We start from the raw sequence: 22,796 nt of genomic DNA on the forward strand, positions 1-22,796 counted from the left end.
ATAAATCCCAGATATTTGGGATGCTTTCATCTGTAACTTTAAAAATAATCCTGTTTACTTCTTTAATTTTCAGAGCCAGGATATTAAATATTAATATCCATGAAAATTAATCAGGCACATTCTTACTCATAAGTGACTTTATGAAACCTAATAAAGGTTTTAAAATACTCTTCAGAGTGCAGTCAAAAATAGTATATACAGCATATTATACCTAGCTTATTAATTATGTAGTTGTACATGTCAGCAAAGTTAGAATTTATTATTTCAGAAGGTAAGAAATAACACACAAGTGTAGGTTTCTCTGGGAATACTGATGAGTAAATTTTAATTAATCTCAACATTAAACAAATTGAAACTCATATATATTTTCCACATAAAATTGGCAAACAGACTAACCAATAATTGTTGGCAAATTTTTCTGCCTCATTCCTGCTTTGACTTCCTCTGTACAGTTAATAACTTCACAGTTGATAAGGCTTATCTACATCAACACAAACAAATAAGCATTAGCACACATTCTAACAGAATGCTAACTGTAAAAAACAAAGAGACAATTTTAGCACAACATACACACACATACACATACACATACCCACAGAGAACTATTAGTATTTTCCCCTAATCCTAAGCAACAAATTCCAAATAAGTTCGCAGTCAGTGAAATAATTTCCCACCCAAAAAATTTTATAAAATAAAACATTTTCCCATAAAATACATAACCCAACCCTATAAACAGAAAAAGACACACGTTTAAGGATAAAATTAATGGATGGAAATGTTACCTCATCCTCAATCTTATTATACCTAATGCACACTCGGTAAAAAAATGAAAAAACGGCAGCAAAACAGCCAGATATACAAAAGAATAGGTAAGTAACAAATCTGAGGTGTTTGGCAAAAAAATAACTAAGTTACATTTGAAAATTCACAAACAGCAATATTTATATATATATCAACAATGAAAATCAATGATAATGTGTCTTCTGTCTCGTTTGATTTAATTAGGCAACATCTCAAATTCCTAATAAGTGAAGGTATACCATTTCTAATGACATCATGTCTGAGGAAAACCAATTTCTAATAAGCCTATAATAATTTATTATTTTACTATGTGGCTCTGACAAAATTTAATTATAAAAACCTAATTATGTTTAATTATAAGAAACACAATTTCAGGATGTGTTACAAGGTACCCTGATAGGCTTTAACTTCTCCTTCTGAGATCACAACCCAAAAGGCCTTGGAATACAGTGAATGCTATGATTTTGAGAGTAAACTGAAACAACCATTGATATTGTCTATTTTGTGAAATTGAGATCGTTTATTCTAATTAAGGTCCCTGAATGATTATAATAATTTTTTAGCAAAAGAGGAGGTAGAGCCCCACTCATTGACTTGAAGTAATCATCATCCATGATAATTCATATTTGAATCCCTTGGGATTCTAGGTGATGTCAATAAAAGTTACCATGCTAAATAACTTCTTTAGGTATAATTTGTTTGACCCACACAGTATATTTCTCAAGTGATTCAAACCTAAGAAATTAGGAGATTTTCATAAAAACCAATTTTCTGACTTCTCTTTAATAATAAAAATGACCTAACTGAGAATGGCTAGCACTCCAATAGGGCAAATCCTCTAAATGGTAGAGGTACCTTTAGTTTAACTGAGTTCTATCTACCTATCGCCCTCAGGTTACCAGAGCTTATCTTTGTATCTCAATAAATGTATAAACAAGCAAACATCGATTGCATACATTTGCAAAACGCTATTTCCTTTTGCATTTCTACAATATGCCTGTTTTTAATAACTTTGCAAATTTTTCCTCCGTTATTTATAACACCGAGTGTACTTAGAAGTTTTCCTTTTGTGTGTGTATATATTGAGGTATTTTAAATCATCTACAGTGTTTCACCACAAGTTTATGGGAACCATGCTTATGCTATTAACTTGAGCAATGGAAGAATTAGTAGCATTGTTAGGAGGTTTGTGTCTGTCATGTTCAAGGACACCACGATGTCTGGATAAGAAGTGAAATTGGGAGTACAAAGAGACAAGATCAAACAGGCAAAGCTATGTGTGCTGATGTGGGAGGCTGGCTGCAGGGAGCAATGCAGGGAGATTGGTCCAGCTTTGTAGACCTAACAGATATCATTCCCTTATCACTAGGCTGTCCTTCCTGGGCAGTATCAGCATCTATTTTCCCAAGCCAGAAGCTTGGGATTTATGATTCCTGGCACAGTAGTACATGTGGAAGCATCTTTACAAGAGATTATCTCTATGTTTAATCTGAGGTCAGCTCATTCTATCAAGCCTGGACTTGCTCAGCATCAGCTTTCAATGCTCAATTCACATACATAAGCTTTTAAGAATGGTCTACTGGAATAGAGAAACCCTCGATATTGGTTGGATAATTGAAAAGTAAAACTTGCATGTTCTGCATCAAAGTAATTTTATTGCCATAACAAAACAAAGAGCCTTTAGCTTTTCTCATATATTTAGTTTAAACTCAAGAATCGTGAATCTTATACATCATTTAATCTTATCCCTAGCCTAAAAGAAGAATTACTTGCATTTCATCTTATATGTATACAACAAGAATGCTTGAAAGTGCATATCCTTGTATTTATTATGATTGACTCAAGTGGACTTGCCAGATGCTTCTAGGAAACAGCATCACATTAGCTATTAAAATTTGCTGCAGACACACATTTGCTATTGACATTTCTTATAAAACATCAAGCTCTCATAAAAATAACAATCCTTACTCAAAAAGTAAAAAAGATTATTTACTTTTTGAGGATGCAACTTCTGTGAAAACTACTTCCTTCTTTTCTGTGGAAGTGAAAGTCATCTTAGGATAACATTAAAAGTTGCAAAAATCAGAAACCTGACAAGCTGCAAAAACCAGAATAGTTAACTTTTGATTTCCATTTTAGTGTAAGGCAGTTTCTTCCTAAAATGAAAGTGTTCTCAATTTTTTTTTGCAGATTTAATAGACTTCATGTGTTTATAATATACTTTTTATTTATTATTTTTATTCATACTGAAGTGGAAAATAATTTTGAAGTGCTTGGTTACTGCTAAAAGTAATATATACATATATTTTTTCAGTTAAAATGAATCATTCCATTTACTATGCAATATCTAACAATGGTTCATTTAGTATATGTGTTAACAAACTAGAGATGTTGGGACTCTGTAAAAGCTGCAGCAATTACTTTTATAGTAGAACATATGGAATTGTTTTAATGAGTTTTAAAAGTGCAATTTCAACTAAAGGAAAGGAAAGAAAGGATCATTTGAGATTTTTAGATAGTTTTAAGCCTTTTTCCTGCTAACTCATGATACAAAATTTTAAACATTTAAAAAATCTCGGGATGGGATTGCAAGTTATTTCAGTCTAAGAACAAAATGTGATGCCAATTTCTCTTTTTGCCTTTTATGCACATTTTACTTGAGAGCAAACATACTGTTGATTAAGAAGTGTAAAGCTAATTTTAAAAGTCGGGGTTAGTAGGAAGCCTGGCCTATGCTCCCACATCCAGTCTCTTTCATTAGCCTGACCTTCAACAACTGGAGTGCAGGGCAGATGGAACATGAAGGAGGCACCGGGTCTCAGGTCTGTGGCAGCAGTACACACACAGGGCAGAGCATCAGCCCGGGGCCTCATGGTTAGTCTCCACAGAGCAGCAATGAAAAGAGGAAGAATTCACAAAGGCCAAAGCTATAAAGCTTGTAACAAAATTAAAATTTTGAATTCAGATTTAGTCACTACCAAATATCTCCTCTTTCATATAGGATCTCCCATCAGATCATGGGGCTACAAGACTGAAACAGAGAAACACACTGGGTTTTCTTTATTTCAAAATGGAAACACCAGGATGGGAGAACATTGGCCACCCACTGGTTATGTTTGTGTTTTGTGGAGGGAGGCGGTGCTGCGGGGACATGTGTGAGATTCCCAGATTCTTTATAATTGGATTTGTTATTTCTCGTAAAGGGCAAACCATTTTATGAATTCCACATAAAATACTGGATGGCCTTTGGAGTAGGGGATGGATAGTTTTGCTTATTTCCCCATCATCTATTTATCTTGTCTTCTGTTAAGAACACACAGATTTACCCTCGGTGAACATTCTTGCCTCATTTTAAAGTATGTGCTTTTCTTGGTACTGGGACCATTCTTAGTCATTGGTGACATTAAATGGAATGCCAGATGCCAGAGAAAAGGGGGAGCTAGTAAGATTAGTTTTCCAAAGGGCTATTGTTGTTCCTCGTTCAGTGTTTCTTTCCGGAAATATTCTGACTGTTAGGAGATGAGTGCTTTATTCTCAAATCTGTGGGTATCCGTAAGAGAGCCAACTTAAATGATTCTGGTTCTAGTCTCGTGAACGAGGGTCTCCACCAGCAAAGGGAAATCTGACCCCATGAGGCTTCCTGGTTTCTAAGCCACAAGGTGTCCATCTGTACTGGAAAATGCATAGCAATATTTATTTGAAGACTCCTGTGGTTCTCTAAACTCCTAGACTGGACTGTCCAAGAGGCATTTTCTTACAAGGGTACTTCTTACCATTTCACCAGCAGCAAATGTTGCATTCAAACTCTTCCCTTGGATTCTTCACAGTTTCTCTTCCAGAAGTGAGCCTGCTGGGCTTAAAAATGCAGCTGGCTCCCCGTGGTGCTGGTTGTTTCATTAAGAGGGAAATGTTGGAGTGATGATGACATTGCTTATACTCTCTCCTGGAATTCTCTCTGTTAATTACTAATGTAAACAGTGTGTGGGTAATTGTTTCTTATGTGATCTATCAAGATGGAGATTTAAAATAATGTCTGCTCTCACTGAACAGTTAGATATCTCAGTTGCTCTTGGGTCAACTGGCTTACAGACTTTCTCTCTCTCTCTCTCTCTCTCTCTCTCTCTCTCTCTCTCTCTCTCTCTCTCTCACACTCTCTCTCTCTCTCACACACACACACACACACACACACAGATTCCTTATCAGATTTTCAACTTAACTTGATTCAACTGATTATGCTTAATACCCAAGATTCATCTACTGTAACCAGGTTTGTTTTCACGGCAATAAATCTTCAGTTTTTGGTTTATGATTCTACTCTTTAAAAAAAATGTTTTCAATGATATTGGCAGAATTAAATGACACTTCGGTAACCGACTTCTCAAAAAAAAAAAAAAAATCTCTAAACCTTCCTCCTCTAAAAACCCACAACGAGTATATTATGAAAAACTTACTTTAAAAAAGGATGGAGCCTTGGAATATAAAGAAGTGAAATTCCCCAAATCAATACACAGCACCAGAAACAAAAATTACTTCCTGTTTTTAAAGGGAAACTGCATATAAGGATTTTCCCAGGACCCAAACTCTTATTCCAAAGTTCACAAAATAAAAAAATATAGAGGGGAAAAATGCTAAACTGAAAACATCTAAACATATTTCTTTAGAATATGAAGCTTATATTTGCTAAAGATATAATGGAAATTCTTTTTATGACAGGAATTCTTTAAACACTTCTCTTAATAGAAAAATAAACAAAATAAAAATCCAGAAACATGCCTCTTATGGGGAAAAATATAAGATGTATATTTCTCTAGTCATAATAACAATAACCACTTGAGCACTTGTGGTAACACTCCTGTGGAAAGCATTTTTCCATCCTCATCAGAGCCTTCCGAATTGCTCAGAGTGCCAATGTGTGTAGAGAACATGGCTTGCATTTTACACCAAAGTCTGCTGCAAAGATTTCAAAGCACATTCTCTGAACCTCCAAGATAAGGCATAAGTATTTGAAGAGTAGAGAGTGGTTTCTAAGCATTTTCCTAGAACTAATTCAATTTTGGAGCATCAATTTCAGACATCTTTATATAACTACTGACTATACAATTTTCAATGTGTTTCTTCTTATAATTAGGAACTTTTATTTCCCCAACATTTTGAACTAAGTTTCTAAAAATCTTACCAATAAAAGATATACTTTTCTCCCAATAACACATGGAATTATATTTTTTCCCCATTATATGCACTAATGTACAAAATTTTTAGGTTCATATTACGTACCTTAGCTGAGACACATTATTCTAGGTTTTTGCAGGTGGCTCATATCCCATTCCATTATCCATATGGGCTTATGCTGCTTTTCTTAATCAATGCTTTCCACTTCTATGACTATCAGCTAAGGATTACACTATACAAGATGTTTGCTGTTACAGTGGTAGTATTTTTTTAATGTTATAGCAGAAACCCGCTATTGGAGGAAATAACTGAATATAAAGTCATTTGAAGGACTTTGTTCTTTATTTAGAACCATACTTGGAAAGAAATTCAAAACTCTCTATCTCCTCAGGCAAGGATGATCTACTTGAATTCCTTGGAAATGTGAAAGGCCTTTTATCACAACAAATTTTACAGAGATTAATTTATGAAGAAGTATATTTTTGTGACCGTAATTTCTAAAATACCTATAGAGAAGTAACCTCCCTGTCTAGAAGGTTACAGTAAAATTGATCATGGGTATTTTTATACTATATTATAATGAAAAGACAAATATTTATGGTTTGGAGAGAAATAAAATGATAAAAATACTTATGTAAAATTAGAAATATGCAGGTATAATGTATACCAAAAATACATATATAACATGTAACAGAAACACGCGAGCACTGTAGCATGTAACCAGAGTTTGGTGGGCTTCAGGGGTACACTAGTAATTCTGAAACTAAAACAAAAACTACTATTACCACAAAACAAAAAAGTCAATGTTACTAAATCAGAAATGATAATCGATTTTCATCTTTAAAAAGATGTTCACATTGGTAGAAGTGAACTATCATAAATCTTTCACTTAAAGTTAATAAAACTGTATTTGATAAATAAATTTGAATATCCAGGAGTTCATTAGTTAAATGTAAAATACACAGTTGTTCAGATGATCAGTGGTGAAAGTTTGGAAACATAGTGACTGTAAGTAATTCAATGATAAGAATTTGAAGTGAAAAGTTTCTGTTCAGTTCAATTATCATCTACTCCCCTTCGAACCCATAATCATCTAGCTTCCTCTTTCTCTAACAAATATCTCTTCTCCTCGTCCTTATGTTACTTTTAATATCGTCGTCTTCTTATATTGAAATATTCCTGTGGAATTACATTGTCTTCCAAGTATTATTTCCTCAATACATTAACAAGTCCAAGAAATAGCTCCAAATGTTTATTTTTCATATGGTTGATAGCACTAATAGCTATGGATGCTAGCATTTTGGGGGGAAATCTCAAGTTTTCAAGCCAAAATACTCATACACATATATTCAAATCAGCCAATCCACATGTAAAAAAAGTTATGCTTTTATCACTTGGTAAAGCTGGTTACAAATAAATATGATTTACATATAGCCATGCTTAACGTGTGCTAAAGTCATTATCTAATTTTGCAGAAACTAGTGACAAGTAATGCATTTTTTTCATATTAGCAAGTATTAGAGTAATAGCTATTCCCTAAGAATTTGAGAAATAGCATTTATCTTAGAGTTAAACTATTCATATCAACACATCATAGTGAGATTCAAATGTATTACACAGAATGATTCATTAACTACACTTTATTTGGTAATATTAATAATGAAACAATGAATTAATTAAACTTGTGTCTAGTAGAGTATTGATGGCGGAAAATTTAGTGATTGTTTCCAGCATAATTGAATTCTTGCAGAAAACAAAAAGATAAAATCAGCATACAAACAAGTATGAGCTGATCTGTATAGTAAAACAAAGTTACTACAGAGAGAGTGGTACAAATAAAGATCCATTTCATTTTTATAACTTATGGTAAAAGCTTTGATTATGAAGCTTTATGCTGTCTTAATCTCATTACATAAAATAAAGTATGAATAATTTTAAAGCATTTGATTACTTAGATTCAAGCTTGATTAAGAAAGGCTGGCATGACACTTTTTTTTTTCATTTACAAGTATTTAAAAGTTATCTTTGATGTATTTGGTTTCTAACTCATGAGTCCTCTGTTCCCAAGTTTGCACATTGTGACATCAATTTTCTTTTATTTCCACATGCAAATTTCAACTCGTCCCCCATTATTCCTGGCGAAGCTCACCTTTACTGAAGTATTTGTATAGATAATTGTACCCCGTGAACTCCAAAATTCTAAAAAAAGAAAAAGAAAATCTAATTTCATAGATTTTTTTTTTTGTATCACAAAAAATTTTGTATTACAAATATTTTGAATGTTATGGTCAGAAAATGTATTCCAAGGCAGAAAATATATGTCAGATAATTTAATAAGCTTCATGCCATGTTCTCATAGCTGTATGTGAAAATGATAACCAACCACTAATACATATGTTTGAGGATGAACACACACAAACACACACACACACACACACACACACACACACACACACACACACATATATACATGTATATATTTTTTCAGTAATAGTGAGTAGTTCATACTTGTTTCCTAGGTCAGTCGCATTTATGAAAAACAATACACATTTTAAACACAGTTCACAAGGCCATGGATTGGAGTAGATATGATGGATTTTGGAGCTGGACTGTCTAGATTAAAATCTCAGCTTTGCAAATCACTGCGTTACTTAACCATTCTTTAGTTCCCCATTAGTGAAGTAAGGATGTCAGCAGTATATACTTCACAGGAGTTAAAGAAGAATTAGATGGATTAATTTAAGTAAAGTGCTTAGAACATTGTCTGCCTTATTGTTCTTGATAAATATTGCTAATATATGATTATAGCTGGAAATATTTAGCAATACAAATCAGCTCTATTCTACCAATGTTTGTTTTCCTAAGAATCATTATAGTATTCAAAACACTTTATAAACATAATTGATTCAAATTAAAAAAAGGGTTTAGTGGCTAAAGAGTTTCAAATTCACAATAATATTAAATTGTTTCTATAAAAAATTTCAATAATAAAATTTGTGTATAGCTGTAATTGAATATCGATAAAACCTGAGCCAAACCAATCCAAATTTGGCTGAGTGTTTGCATGAAAGAAAATGTTTCTTTTTGCCCCGTCATGATCATGATCAGAAGCAGTTTTTAAATATTCTTAAAACTTTTTAAATCATCTTGCTATACTAAACAGAAGCCCAAATCTCTCAAGTAAATCATACGTTGGGTAAAAATAATCAGCAAATATATTTCTAAGTGCTTTAATGATCTCATTGGCACTATGTAAGTAATAATAAAATATATTTTCTTAGTATTGTGGAGAGGATTAAATAACAGTGAAAGGTATATTCTTTATCAGAGCATATGTCAAATGAAAACATACAGCAGCCCAGCCAGTGTGGCTCAGTGGTTGAGCTTTGAGCTACGGAGCAGGAGGTCACAGCTAATCAAAATGAAGTGTTAACAAGTATTATAAACAATGACTATTAAATATGTTCCCTGTTCATTCAAGCACATTATATCCTCGATATTAAAACCCAAGCTAATGGAAAACTGCCTAAATAATCTGAAGGGAAGGGAAGGACAGTTTCCTGACAATGAAGTGGCTATGCTGATCAATCGGTAAGCTTGGTTTCATGACTCCATGAAATGTTCACAAACTGCACACACTCATGTAACCAGCCCCAGATCAAGGCACAAAACATCTGACAAATCCCTTCTTCCCCCACCCAGCCCTGGTTCTCCTCAATCCTCCAAGGAAAACCACCAGCTGACTTCTTCTTTTTAAAAAAAATATTTTATTGATTTTTTACAGAGAGGAAGGGAGAGGGATAGAGAGCTAGAAACATCCATGAGAGAGAAACATAGACCAGCTGCCTCCTGCATGCCCCCTACCGGGGATGTGCCCGCAAGGAATGTACATGACCTTGACCAGAACTGAACCTGGGACCTTCCAGTCTGCAGACCAACACTCTATCCACTGAGCCAAACTGGTTTCAGCACCACCTGACTTCTAATGTCACAGATTCAAACCCGAGTTTTTAATATTTGTATGTCAGGACATCTTCATGTCTGCCATCATCTAACAAATCAAATCTGGCAAACCCTGGGCATTTGTTCCCTCCAAGCAGCAGCCTGCAGAGGCAGGAAGCCCTGTCCCCCAGGGAGGGTGTGGCCTGGAGATGTAACAGAGACCACCTGCCTCCATGTCTTTTGTTACCTCCCTAGCCTGCTGGTCTAAGAGCTTGCAGCACTTTCTTTTTTCCATCTCCAGATGCCTGTTTCAGTGTGTCCTATCTTCCAAACCTCAAGCCATTTTGTACAAGGTGGTATTAGTAAATCAAAAAAGGAGAATACAAACAAACTAAATCCTTACTCTTGTTTAACCAGCATGTTGATTTAAAATGTGTGGATGTACTAGTATTTGAATCTTTCACTCCCTTTTCCCAATGTTCTAGTTAAAGTAAATAAAGACCTTTCTTGTACCCAAAATTATTCTAAGTGTTGAAAGAAGAAATGATAGAAAACAAAATCATAGACTGTACCTAGAGCTAGCAGGCATGTTTGTGCTATCATATCACAATTGAGTAATTTCCGGTAAATGCCTTAAACTTCATGCAACTCAAATGCCTCACCAGTAAAATGAAAAATGGAAGGTAATCAAAATACTTTGAGACCTACTCACCTAATAGTCCCAGATATATTTAAAATCATTGTAATGATAGAGAAATGGAGGCATTTATTCAGTCTGCTAAGCATTATAACTTATTCTCCTCCAGAGTCCAATGATATCCAACTAATCAGTGACATAATTTATGTTCATAATCTACTTAGTTCTTTTCCATTTGGATTTAAGCTATACTCAAGATAATTACCTCAACTATTTTCACCCAATCTCCTCTAATGTCCAGAAATTGCTTATCTTCCCTTTCTCAGTAATATCTTACAAATATTTTCCACAAGATGTCTAGTTTTACAGTCTGACCACAGAATATAAAATTACTGGATGTAAGGCAACAACCAGAGCAATCATTTGCTTTAAATAAAAATAAAAAAATAAAAGATCCTTATGTTTTATCAATCAAATGTGAATAAAAACACAAATTCCAGGTAAATCTATCAGACTAATTCTACTGATATTTAAATCACTTTTAGGTCTACTTTGCTTAGTTGGTTTGGCAATGCATTTAACAAATGGATAAGACTTACCACCAACACTGATAAATTAATAAGAATTCAGACGCTTTAAAGAATACCAGAAAAAAAGCTGCCCCAAACTTCTCAAGCTCAGTCTTTACAATATTGACTTTAAAAAATTAAAATAAATGATCCTTTAAAATTAAAAAAAAATTCCAGGATACATACTTATAAATTTAGTTCCTCCAACATTTTTGCATTTAGAATAATATTATGGCAGGGCTCCCCTGCCTCTACTACTATTAATCTATACAGAACATATTGAAAAATAAGCTCACATAAATTTGTTGTTTTAGTCATTTTTTATTTTAATTAGGTTTTTATAATTTTATGAAAGATTAATCACATGAATGTCTGAACAGAAAATGATACTAATTTTCAGATTTCAATGGTCTAATTCTCCATAGGCTCTGTATTAACAGAGAGTATTATACAACATACAGATAATCTACTCGTAAAAATAATTCACTCATAGAAAAAGACTAGATGAATTTAAGACAGATAGAATAATTATGCATGCAAAAAAAAAATAAGAACAGATTATAAATGACTAATTTTCAGCCAATAAGTAGAAATGGAAAAATAATTATACTTCTGAAAACATCTTGTCTCTTGACCTCTTTAAAATTAAGATTCTCTTGTCTTGGCTGGGCAACTCAGGTGGTTGGCACATCATCCATATACCAAAATGATGCGAGTTCAATTCCCAATCAAGGCAAAATATCTAGGTTGCAGGTTTGATCCCTCTAGGATACAACTGACAGATGTCACATTAATGATTTCTTTCTTTCTCTCTCTCACCTCTCCTCCTTACTCTCTCTCTCTCTCTCTCAAATCAATGAAAACATAGCCTCTGGAGATGATTTAAAAAAATTAAGATTCCCAAAAAATACCCATTTATGTGTGTTATATCTATTGATATTTACCGTATCAAAAATTAGAACTGAGAAAAAATTTAAGTACATTGTTACTACTGCCTTAATCCCTGCTAAAATGCCAGCATTTTTACCCACCATTGCTTTTATACCACCAATGCCTACAACTAACAATGAAAAAGGCAAAGAATAGGTCAGTGTAGTTATGAAAATAGTTTTGACCTTCTGCTATTCCCAGAGAGCGATTAGGGATTCCAAGTTTCCATGAACTAAGCTTCAACAATAGTGGCATCAACTTCCTATGGCCCATAAGAAACAGCCAACACAATGCCCCGTAGCATTCACCCAAAGCTATTTTGAAATATTTGAATCATTTACTCCATTTTTTTTAAATTTAGAATTACACACATGTAACAATTTCATTCAAAATTAAATTAGTAGCTAGGAGGTCTAGGAAGCATTTTAGCAGGATGTAGTAGAAATATATTCTCAGAGTTGCAAAGAGCCAAAATATTAGAAAAATAGAGAAAGAACTGCCTACCAGATAGGAACTCCCTGTTTTTCCACATTATATTCAGGCTTTGGGAATGAGAGTTATCTACCTTTCTTCATTTCTTACTCCCCCTCCCTTTTTAAATAAACATGCATCCAACAGTAATCTTAAGGCACTGAGATACAGACTATAGTTTCTATGCCTTTTTGTTCTTTCTACTACAAAGAATATGGAGTCAATGGAAAAGTTCATGATCCGAGGCGGGTTTTTTGATCTGTTATGATTCATAAGAGAAATAGTGTAATTCATAGTGTAATCTGTCAAAGGATACTCCCATTGAAAACCTCATGTATATACACAGTTTTTGCAAAACATTTACTCAGCTACATACATAAAAAATCACCACCCATATTTCTTCTTCTACTACTACTGAAAACTTCTTAACTTCACTAGGAATGAATCCAACAGAAACCAAGGTCTTTATAAACTGTAAAATCCCCTGCAGTGATACTGTATTACTGCAATATAGCTCTTTCAGAAATGTGAGAAACGATTCTCTCTCTCTTCTTTTTTGAATGTTCCTAATGTGTCTATGGCACGTGCAAATGTAGTATTGCTAAAAGAAGGTAAATGTAGTATTGCTAATTTTATACATTTAACATCTGTATTTGAAAAAAAATTTTAAAGATGGTATTTTTAAATGTCTAATTTTATGATTTTAGGTTCTAAGAGAATTTGAAATGCAGGCAACATACAGAGTGGGATAAGAGTAGGTTTACAGTGTGATCCTGCAAAAAAAAAAAAAGTTTATTCTTGTATTATTATTTGTTATTGTATCGCTTTCCATATGTACAAATATAAACCTGCTTTTGCCCCATCCTGTATTTACCATCATATATCCAGTATTAAATACTAATATTTTTTTGATATTATTCCTCTTGAAAAGTCCACTAAACTTAACTTCAAATACTCATTTTTTAGACTAATAAAATAAGGTGTTGAGGATAGACATATAGACAGAAGACAAAGTAATCATTGCATGGGGTGGGAAAGGAGATGGAGTTTAACAGTACATGCAGTAGTTACAGTGGTGACGGAAACAGTGTAAAACTGATTTATGATGATGACTGTAACATTTGGTAAATTTACTAAATTTATTATTATCCACTTGCAATGGGTGAATGATGTGGTATATAAAAGCGATTCAATGAAGTTATACAAAAAAGTGAATGCTTTGAATGAGAAATGCCTGAAATACAAAAGCAGATATTATTTGAATCCATTTATCTAAACTACAAAAGGGGCAAACTAATTTAGTGTTAAAAATCAGAATAGGAACCATTCTTGGGGAATACATCAGGGCACAAGGCCAGGCATCTTCATCTGGTTGTTAGTTGGCTGGTCTTGGTGAGAAGACATTGAGTTGTACATTTACATTATGCACAAATGCAAAATTTTCCTGAACTACATAAACATATTTGCATATGCATTTACAATGCCTTCTAAATCTGAAAGCTATATCCCATTCTATGTAAAGTTGTTATATAACATATTTAAAATATGAGTCATCAAAAGATGGCATAAGGATGGCATCATAGATGATATTCATACATTTCACATCTTTGTCCAATTTATGAGATGGAATTTAAAAAAGGGAATGATGGCATCAAGCTAGTTTATCATTGAATTAGTAAGGTTTCTTGGGGAGGATTTGGGGGTATAGATAAGGTGGGGGTTGGCCTGGAGCTGTGGCACATTTGGAAGACTCCTTAGAGAGATTATACGGATTAGGCGGAAACCAATAAGCTTGTGAAGCCATGATAGAAAAGGATAACTGAAGGGGCTATTTCCTTATATCCTAATTTTGGTGTTAATCCACTTATATCTCTACTATCACTGTGGTCTCTTCTGGTTCCACTAATGCTGTCATCCTTTAAGGACCAGCTTAACACTTTCTTTCCACAAACACCTTATCACCACAAATATCTAGCTGAAAGAATGTTCCTGCTTTTTATTTTTTTAACTCTTCAATAAATGTAAATGAGATAAAAATAAAATATGGAACAAGTGACAGAGTTGGTTTTTTATCAGCCAAAAAAAAAACCTATAGTTTTCAAGGCAGGAACCATGTCTGATTTAATTATTCAGAGAACTCTAGAGTAACTGTCATGGTGAACTGCATATCATGGACGTCCAATTGTGGTTGGTGTCAAAAATGGAACAATTTCCATTAATACCTGAGATAACATGAAACCTAAACCGAGTTGAAAATGCAAAATTTCTGCAGTTACCATTATCAACAGTCATTTTCAGATTTAGACTCTAAAGTTACATATACTATTTGTTAACATTTTGTGTGTTAACATAAAACAAAAATCAGTAAAGTTAAGAAAGCTTTTAAGCCCAGTCAGTGTTGCTTAGTCCTTGAGTGTCGCCCATGAAGCAAGAAGTTACCACATGGATTTCAAGTCAAGGCACATGCCCAGGTGGTTTGCTTGATCCCCAGTGGGGGTGTGCGAGAGGCAGATGATTGATGTTTCACTCTCATCACTGTTTCTAACTCTCTTTCCCCTGTCCCTTCCTTTCTCTCCAAAATCAATAAAAACATTTTAACTAACATGACAAAATTGGAGAGCATTTCTTTTCATTCATTTACACTTCAAAAGTTTGTTTTAGGTAAGATGAACAGAAAGTGTGGCCTCTAGAAGCCTACATTTTACTTTAGACAAGGCTGCCATCTGCAATGTGACAAAATAGATTTATAAATGTTTAAGTGTGATAAAGATGGGTGCACTGAGATCAAAGTTCTGTGAAGGATAAATAAATGTGTTCTGACCCCTTAACAAGTCTTCTAGTAGAATAATGGTGAAAAGGCACAGCACAGGAAATTTGTAGGAGGTGCGGACAGAACGGCAGGAGAACACACTTGGATTTGAGAACCGGAGGTGCATTCTGAAAGGCAGGGAGAAAACTGGCTTTTCTGGAGCAGATATCAGATTGTATTTTTCTACTGGGGAAGAATATGCAAGTAAATTGTCACATACTTTCCAATTCAAGTCCTCGATTTTTCACATTTACTCACATGTTCATATACAGTTGTATTTATGCATTTGTCCATGTGTATATAAACATCTGCATGGGGTAACAATGTTTCATGTCTGCCCTTGCATTCCACATCTGTCTAATTTATGAAGTTGAAAGGAGTTATGAAGCCATTTTAACAAGGTTATGCAAGGATACACAAATAATCTTTTCTTAATAATCCTCCTACCTAGAGACATACTTAGAAAATGTTTACATTCTGATTAAACTGCCCATATCATAATTAGTAATTAGCATTATTTAGCATTCTGCCATCAGCATGACTGTGAAACTTCATTATAAAGCAGCTTCAGTAGACATGGTGATTCTATCTCTTGGGAGCTTACAAGATGGAACCAGATTTTCTCTCTCCAAGAGTCAAAAGCATTGATTTTGGACAAGGGTAAGCATAGTATCAATATATTTAATTGTCCAAATACAAGTTTAGAACTTGCCTCCACAGAGAATTAACCACAGTTATTTTGGCCAAGTGACAATTCATACTTGAGAAATCACCAGGAGGGCTTCCACAAATGATTTACTGAAGGGGCTTAAAACAATTTTACTCTGCAGGTTTATCACTTTATAGATGCATCCCATCAAATTCAGTAATTCCTGAGGATTTTTGTGTGGTAATTATTAGGATTAAGGGCTTATTTGGGGAGCCATTGATAGTATCAATGAAAGGATTAAGCCAATTTCAATGAAAATCATATAGAGATCAAAGAGTTATGAAGTTAATGCTTCTGCTACATTTTGCATGAAAACCTAATCACAGAAAAGCACAATCTCCTCATGAACCCACATCCCAAATGGATTCTAAAATTTAGTAGTCTGACAGAACAATACAGTACCCGTTTCTTACTACCCATGGAAAACTGTTCCTGAAAGACCACAACACCATAACATCTGTACTCGATGAAATGACTAGACTTTTTTTAGGCATAACATTAGAGAATTTAACCATAGTTGGTATCTGTCAAATATATAACAAGAGAGAATGTATAACAAGAAGAACCAAATGCAACCAAACTAATATCAAATAGTATCCCCATTTTTAAAATCTTATTTTTTATAAACACTCACTACTATCTTTCAAGTATACCTCACATAATTTGATTATCAAAATTCTGGTATGTGATAATTCCTTTTATTAATTGATACATCAGAAATTTATAAATATAAGATATTGACTCTACTAGTTTATTAATAACATATAAACATATATAAATTTTTAAGTGTATCAAGAAGACAAAAGGTTAAATAAGATAGGCTTTCTTAAGCACAATAAAGCAACTCATGAAAAATCTTGTTTTTTGCTTTGATATTCCAATGTGGTTATTCGTAAATATGCCATGATTTTCCCCATATATTAAGAAATCATTAAGTTACAAAAGAAATGCCCAAAAAAGGAAATGATAATTAAAAAAACACAAATTCACTAAATAAAAATAACTGATTGATTATTTAGAAAGCACTTTGTGACCAAGTCCTCAAATAGCATGAAGGCTTATACTAAATGAATGGCTTCCTCTTTGATTTCTAAGAAATCACATTAATAGTAAACAAATATTTAAAATATACTTAATACTTAGCTCATTTATCAAGAAATTAATATAATTTAAGCCTTCTATAGTAAGGATCTCTATTGACCAATCCATTTCCAGTTGAAGATCATCTTTTCCTTATCCAGTGATGTTACATGGTACCTTCATTTATATTATCTTAATATGGTAACATTTTAGAAAGCTTAAATGTATTAAATGAATTAATTTCTGAATTTTTGGGTAACTGTAAAAAATAAATTTAGTTTCTCATCTAATGAACCAGTTCTAGAGAATGCACAGTAGACAATGAAACATAATGAATAACCTAAAATTTTTTAATAATTAACAAATGTGACTTGCAACCCTATTATTATTATTTCAGTGATATGGGGGATAGTTTGATATTGAAATAGTATCTCAAATTATCCTAAAATAACACAATAATTTTCTGTCCTTACTTGTGCTGAATATGTCACACAGGTGCATGTTAAGAGTTTGTATTAAACGCATAAAGAAAAGAATATTAGCAGTATCCTACCTTTGAGACATAATCTTATAGGCATCTGGCAGATAGCATCGTATATTCTCCATCTGAGCAGGGTCAGAGTCACAGATTTTGTCATCAGTCCTCCCGTAGTTGGCGCTCTCAATCATGATGACATCTGTTCCTGGGCAGCGGAGCTCTATGGGGTAGCTCTCACAGGACAGCTCTCTGCGGACCACAGCCATCGGGATTGGGGCTCGGCTGAAAGCTACGGGAAGGAGGAGAAAAAAGGTTAAGTGCTCTTCACCACATATGAGGGAAAAGTGTATGTGTTAGCTTTCCCGGTGTTTGGGGGGTAAACTAATATCAAGGAATGAAAGAGTTGCAATTCATAATTTTAATTTAAATAGAATATCTCCAACTTTAGTAACTTCACAGATATATTTTATTCTAACAATAGTATTGTTTTACTTAGGATCTTTTCAAAAATTTTTTATAAAACAGCACTCTGGATTTTCTAAAACTTTGGCTGGTACATGAAGTAAAGACTATATAGAAATACCCAATTTGGCCCTAGCTGGTTTGGCTCTGTGGATAGAGCATCAGCCTGTGGAATAAAGGGTCCCGGGTTTGGGCAGGAGGCGATAGATCAATGATTCTCTCTCATCATGGATGTTTCTATCTCTCTCTCTCTCTCTCTCTCTCTCTCTCTCCCTCTCCCTTCCTCTCTGAAATCAATAAAAATATATTAAAAAAATAAACAAGAAATTTGAATTTCTGAAAGTACAGAGGATTTAAAAGTTCTATTGAATGGAATAGCATAGGAATAATTACTACTCAGCTATCCTTTTGACTTATGGAACTTCAGCGCGAGAGTAACATTAATTATTCTTTTTGAGGATACACACACAGTGGTGGCCTTCAAGTGAAATTGTGCACAAGGACAATTTTGCTTAAAAAATGTTGCAAGTGCCTGAATAAATGAATTCATACCTATTTGTTATATATAACTTCTCTACATTTAATAAAATTATACTCTACACTGTATTCAATTACACTCATGAGGAATACAATTTCTAAACTTGTTTCAAATTTCACATATCACAATTATCCCCATATTTTTTCTAAATGTCAAAATTTCCAAACTTGCTGTTCAAAATGTTCTTAAGAATATTAATTATAATTTCAAGATAAAGAAGAACCCAGTAAAAACAATTATACAATTCAAAAGAAATAGAAAAGATATGCCAATTTATTGCATACTAATCACCTACAATATGGCTGTTGGGAACATGAACATTGTGTGCATTCTTGTTCCACATTGGGCATTATCTCAGGCCTAGGAACAGAATGGGGTTCCAAAATTGTCAGAAGGTTCTTTAGAGTCATCACATAAAATCAAGAAATTAATAAAAACTAATATGTGATGGCTTGTCAACTTGATGAGACTAAGAGTTATCCCATAGCTGGTAGTTTATTATTTCCAGCTATGTGTGTGGGGAAATCTCTGAAATGTTTAGCATTTGTTTTAGGTGACTAGTAAATTTGGGTGGGAATCATCCAAACTGTTCAGGGTCCAAATAGGACAAAAAAGTATAAATCTTCTCTCTGCTTCCTCTGGAATACCCATCTTCTCCTGCCTTCAGGCATTGGTCCTTCTGTTTCTTAGGCCTTTGACCTCAGACTGGGACTTAAACCATTGGCTCCCCTGGTTCTCAGTGGCTCAGTGGTTGAACATAGGTGCATGAACCAGAGGGTCAAGGTTCAATTCCTGGTCAAGGCACACTCCTGGTTGCAGGCTCAATCCCCAATTGGAGGGCAGGAGGCAGAAGATCAATGATTCTCTCTCTCATAATTGATGGTTTTTCCTTTCCCTTCCTCTCTCTGAAATCAATAAAAAAGATATATATTTTAAAAGAATATAGTATTATATAGTTGAAAGTAGCTAAGAGCAATCTTAAATGTTCTCAGCATACAAAAAAAAAAAAAAAAAAAAAAGACGAGAAATGATGAAGGCATTAACTAACCCTTCTGTGGTTATCATTTCACAATATGTGTTTCAAATCAACGTGATGTACACCTTACATGTATACAAAATAATTAAATCTCAATACCGCTGGAAAACATATATAAATATATTCAATAGAGAATCAAGAGTAGATTGGAGACAGAACTAAACAGTAGTCAGATTGAGAGAAACCTCAAAATCAAATTAAGAATATAGTCTCAATTATAAGGGAACGTGAAAGGTGACTCTGTAACCTATCATAATAAAATATTTATAACATTAATTTTTAAAAGCATTAGCCAGTAGATTGTTCAACCAGATGAGAGTGGAAGATAACAGAGTCTGGGAACTATTCAGGAAGAGATTGTGATAAGCTGTTTAGGGTGATATGACCATGATAATTGCTATCATTTATCAAGCGCTTGCCATAGTGCTGGTGCTTGAAAAGTATTATTTTGTTTCCAACTCTAACCAATAGCAGTTTGGCAGTATTTTCATCCCCATTTCAATATACCGGGAAGCTGCAGCATAGCCAAAAATGGTAGGAATGGGAGGCTTCAACAAAAAAGTCATACAGGTGAGAGATAAGAGGCAAAGATGCCCCCTGTGCACCACATAGATAAAACAAAGAAGGGGGCTAGAATCAGGAAATGCATGTGACATTATGAGAAAAATCACACTAAGTATCAATGATCTTAAAATTCAGTGAAATGCAGTCTAATTCCTGAATATGAAATGTTAATGGAAATATTCCACTTATTGTAACTGACAAAAGCTATTTTTAAAATATATATATTTTATTGATTTTCCAAAGAGAGGAAGGAAAAGGGATAGAGAGCTAGAAACATCAATGAGAGAGAAACATTGACCAGCTGCCTCATACACACCCCCTACCGGGGATGTGCCTGCAACCAATGTACATGCCCTTGATCGGAATCGAACCTGGGACTGGAACCAAATCGGTTTCAGCACAAAAGCTATTTTAATAGCACAAAACATAACATACTACTACTATTTTGAGAATTTTAAAGATACTTTTTAAACATTGATATTATACCAGAAAAACTGACATGAAGATTATCTTTGTGTAAAAATCTACTGCATGAAGATGGAAAATCATGGCATTAATTTTAAAATGTGGCATTGTCAAATTTAGTCATCTATTTTTTTTTCAGTATATAAATATATATTTTTCTTTATTGAAAATCAAATTTAAAATTTGTTCTTATTGTAAAACCAAGAAAATCAGTAGTCATGCAGATTTTAACAGAAGAAACATACAGGGAATTTAACGAAGGATAAAGATAAGTTTTGAATAAAAAAAACTATGATTATATTCTTTCCCTCCTCTCTCTCTCTCTCTCTCTCTCTCTCTCTCTCTCTCTCTCTCTCTCACACACACACACACACACACACACACACACACACACACAATTAATTGGAAAGAATAGAGTTTTCAGCAACCTATATATCTTGTTTTGCTTTATCCATAAGCAAAGTAAATGCTCAGACAATTCTTTTCTAATTCAGCAGCATACAGTTTCTATAGAAGAGACAAACCTTGTAAAAATAACCCCTTGGGTAACACCTTCAATATTGAAAAACATACACAACAGTGAATCCTTTGCCCACAAGCTTTAAAACAGCTTCATACAGCCAATGCGTGCTGACCTGTGTCTATATAATCCACCTGCGTTTGGAATGATAAGCCGAAGCCTAAGGAGGCTGACCAAGTCTGCATTTCCACATTGCTAGATTTTCTAACCCCAGTTTTCTCTGGCCTGTTTATAGCAGTCAGAAGTCAGCATTCATTAAACTAGAATGCATCTGTAAAAAATAAGGCTGTAAGTTGAATATGCTGCTTAAAAAGTAAAATGCTTAGTCTTCACTTTATTCCCAGTGAAAATATATCTTAGCAATAATTTCAAACAAATAAATTTTCATTAAGAAGTTGACTAGAATAATCCATAGGAACCAAAATATCTGACATATCTCATATCAATATCTGTACCTCTGTACCGATACAGTTCCTAGGGCAGTGGTTCTCAACCTTTCTAATGCCCTGACCCTTTAATATAGTTCCTCATGTTGTGGTGACCCCAACCATAAAATTATTTTTGTTGCTATTTCATAACTATAAATTTGCTACTGTTATGGATCGTAATGTAAATATCTGTGATTTCCGATGGCCTGGGCGAGTCTATTTTGAAGAAGTGGCGTTAGAAGAAGTTTAAGTTTAAAATATTTGCTCTCAAAAGAAATTTCAATTGTTGTATTGTTGATATTTGGCTCTCTTGACTAATGAGTTAGGCAATCACTGGGTTAGAGCATTGTCTCATGCAAGGGTTGTGGGTTTGATCCCAATAAGGGCACAGAATAGGATAAATTTTCTTGAGAAAGTAGCCATAAATAATGTATACTACTTTTAATAAGTAACATAGGGGAATCCTGTAATATTAATAATTAACAAAATACTACTGCATTTTAATATGAATTTGCCAATCAATTTATAAAGAGTTTGTATAAGTAAAAATATCTTGCAGATTTTAATAAGTCTCCAAATTACCATCTCAGGATTACAAAGTAAAATTAAAGTTGTTTTTAATGAAAGAATCCTTGTAATGCCTAGAAATTTGCTCAGCTCCAAGAAACAACCCCCTCATTAGAAATACTAAGTCCAAAATTATTTCCTAGTTGGATACTTCCTCCTGTCAACCATATTGAATTCATTGAATTGAGCTTTAACTAATATCCTGCTGCTCATCTAGTTTTATATTTATTCTCACTTGGATATTTGCTAGTATTTCCAAGGTCCTTGCTTTTATTTATTTATTTTTGAATCTTCTTAAATATGTTTTTATTAATTTTAGAGAGAGGGAGAGGAGGAGGGGGGGAAGGGGGGAGGGGGAGGGGGAGGGAGAGGGAGAGGGAGAGAAAGAGGGAGATAGAAACATCCATACTGACTGATCAGTTGCCTCCTGCCAGGGCTGGAGATTGCAGCTCAGGAATGTGCCCTGACCTGGATCAAATCTGCAACCTCTTGGTGCATGGGTTGATGTTCAACCACTGAAGAACACTAGCTGGGCACAAGATCCTTTGTTGCTTTATTTCCCTATTCTCCAAACAGGATTCTTCTCTTAATATTTGAGGAAGTTTTTTGTTTGCATGTTTG

At 33.9% G+C, this 22,796-nt stretch overlaps 1 protein-coding gene across 17 annotated transcripts in view; it reads right to left on the reverse strand.

Annotated features, from left to right (window-relative positions):
• The window catches only part of ADGRL3 (adhesion G protein-coupled receptor L3), a 762,953-nt gene that overhangs the window by 396,726 nt on the left and 343,431 nt on the right, over positions 1-22,796 (reverse strand). For all 17 annotated transcript variants that reach the window (XM_045572137.1, XM_036415171.2, XM_045572109.1 and 14 more), the window contains exon 5: positions 17,671-17,884. In XM_045572137.1, the coding sequence (XP_045428093.1) occupies positions 17,671-17,884 (214 nt within the window). The remainder of the gene's footprint in view (positions 1-17,670; positions 17,885-22,796) is intronic.

The sequence above is a fragment of the Pipistrellus kuhlii genome, unplaced genomic scaffold (assembly GCF_014108245.1).
Source record: "Pipistrellus kuhlii isolate mPipKuh1 unplaced genomic scaffold, mPipKuh1.p scaffold_m20_p_1, whole genome shotgun sequence".
NCBI classification, from domain to species: Eukaryota; Metazoa; Chordata; class Mammalia; order Chiroptera; family Vespertilionidae; genus Pipistrellus; species Pipistrellus kuhlii.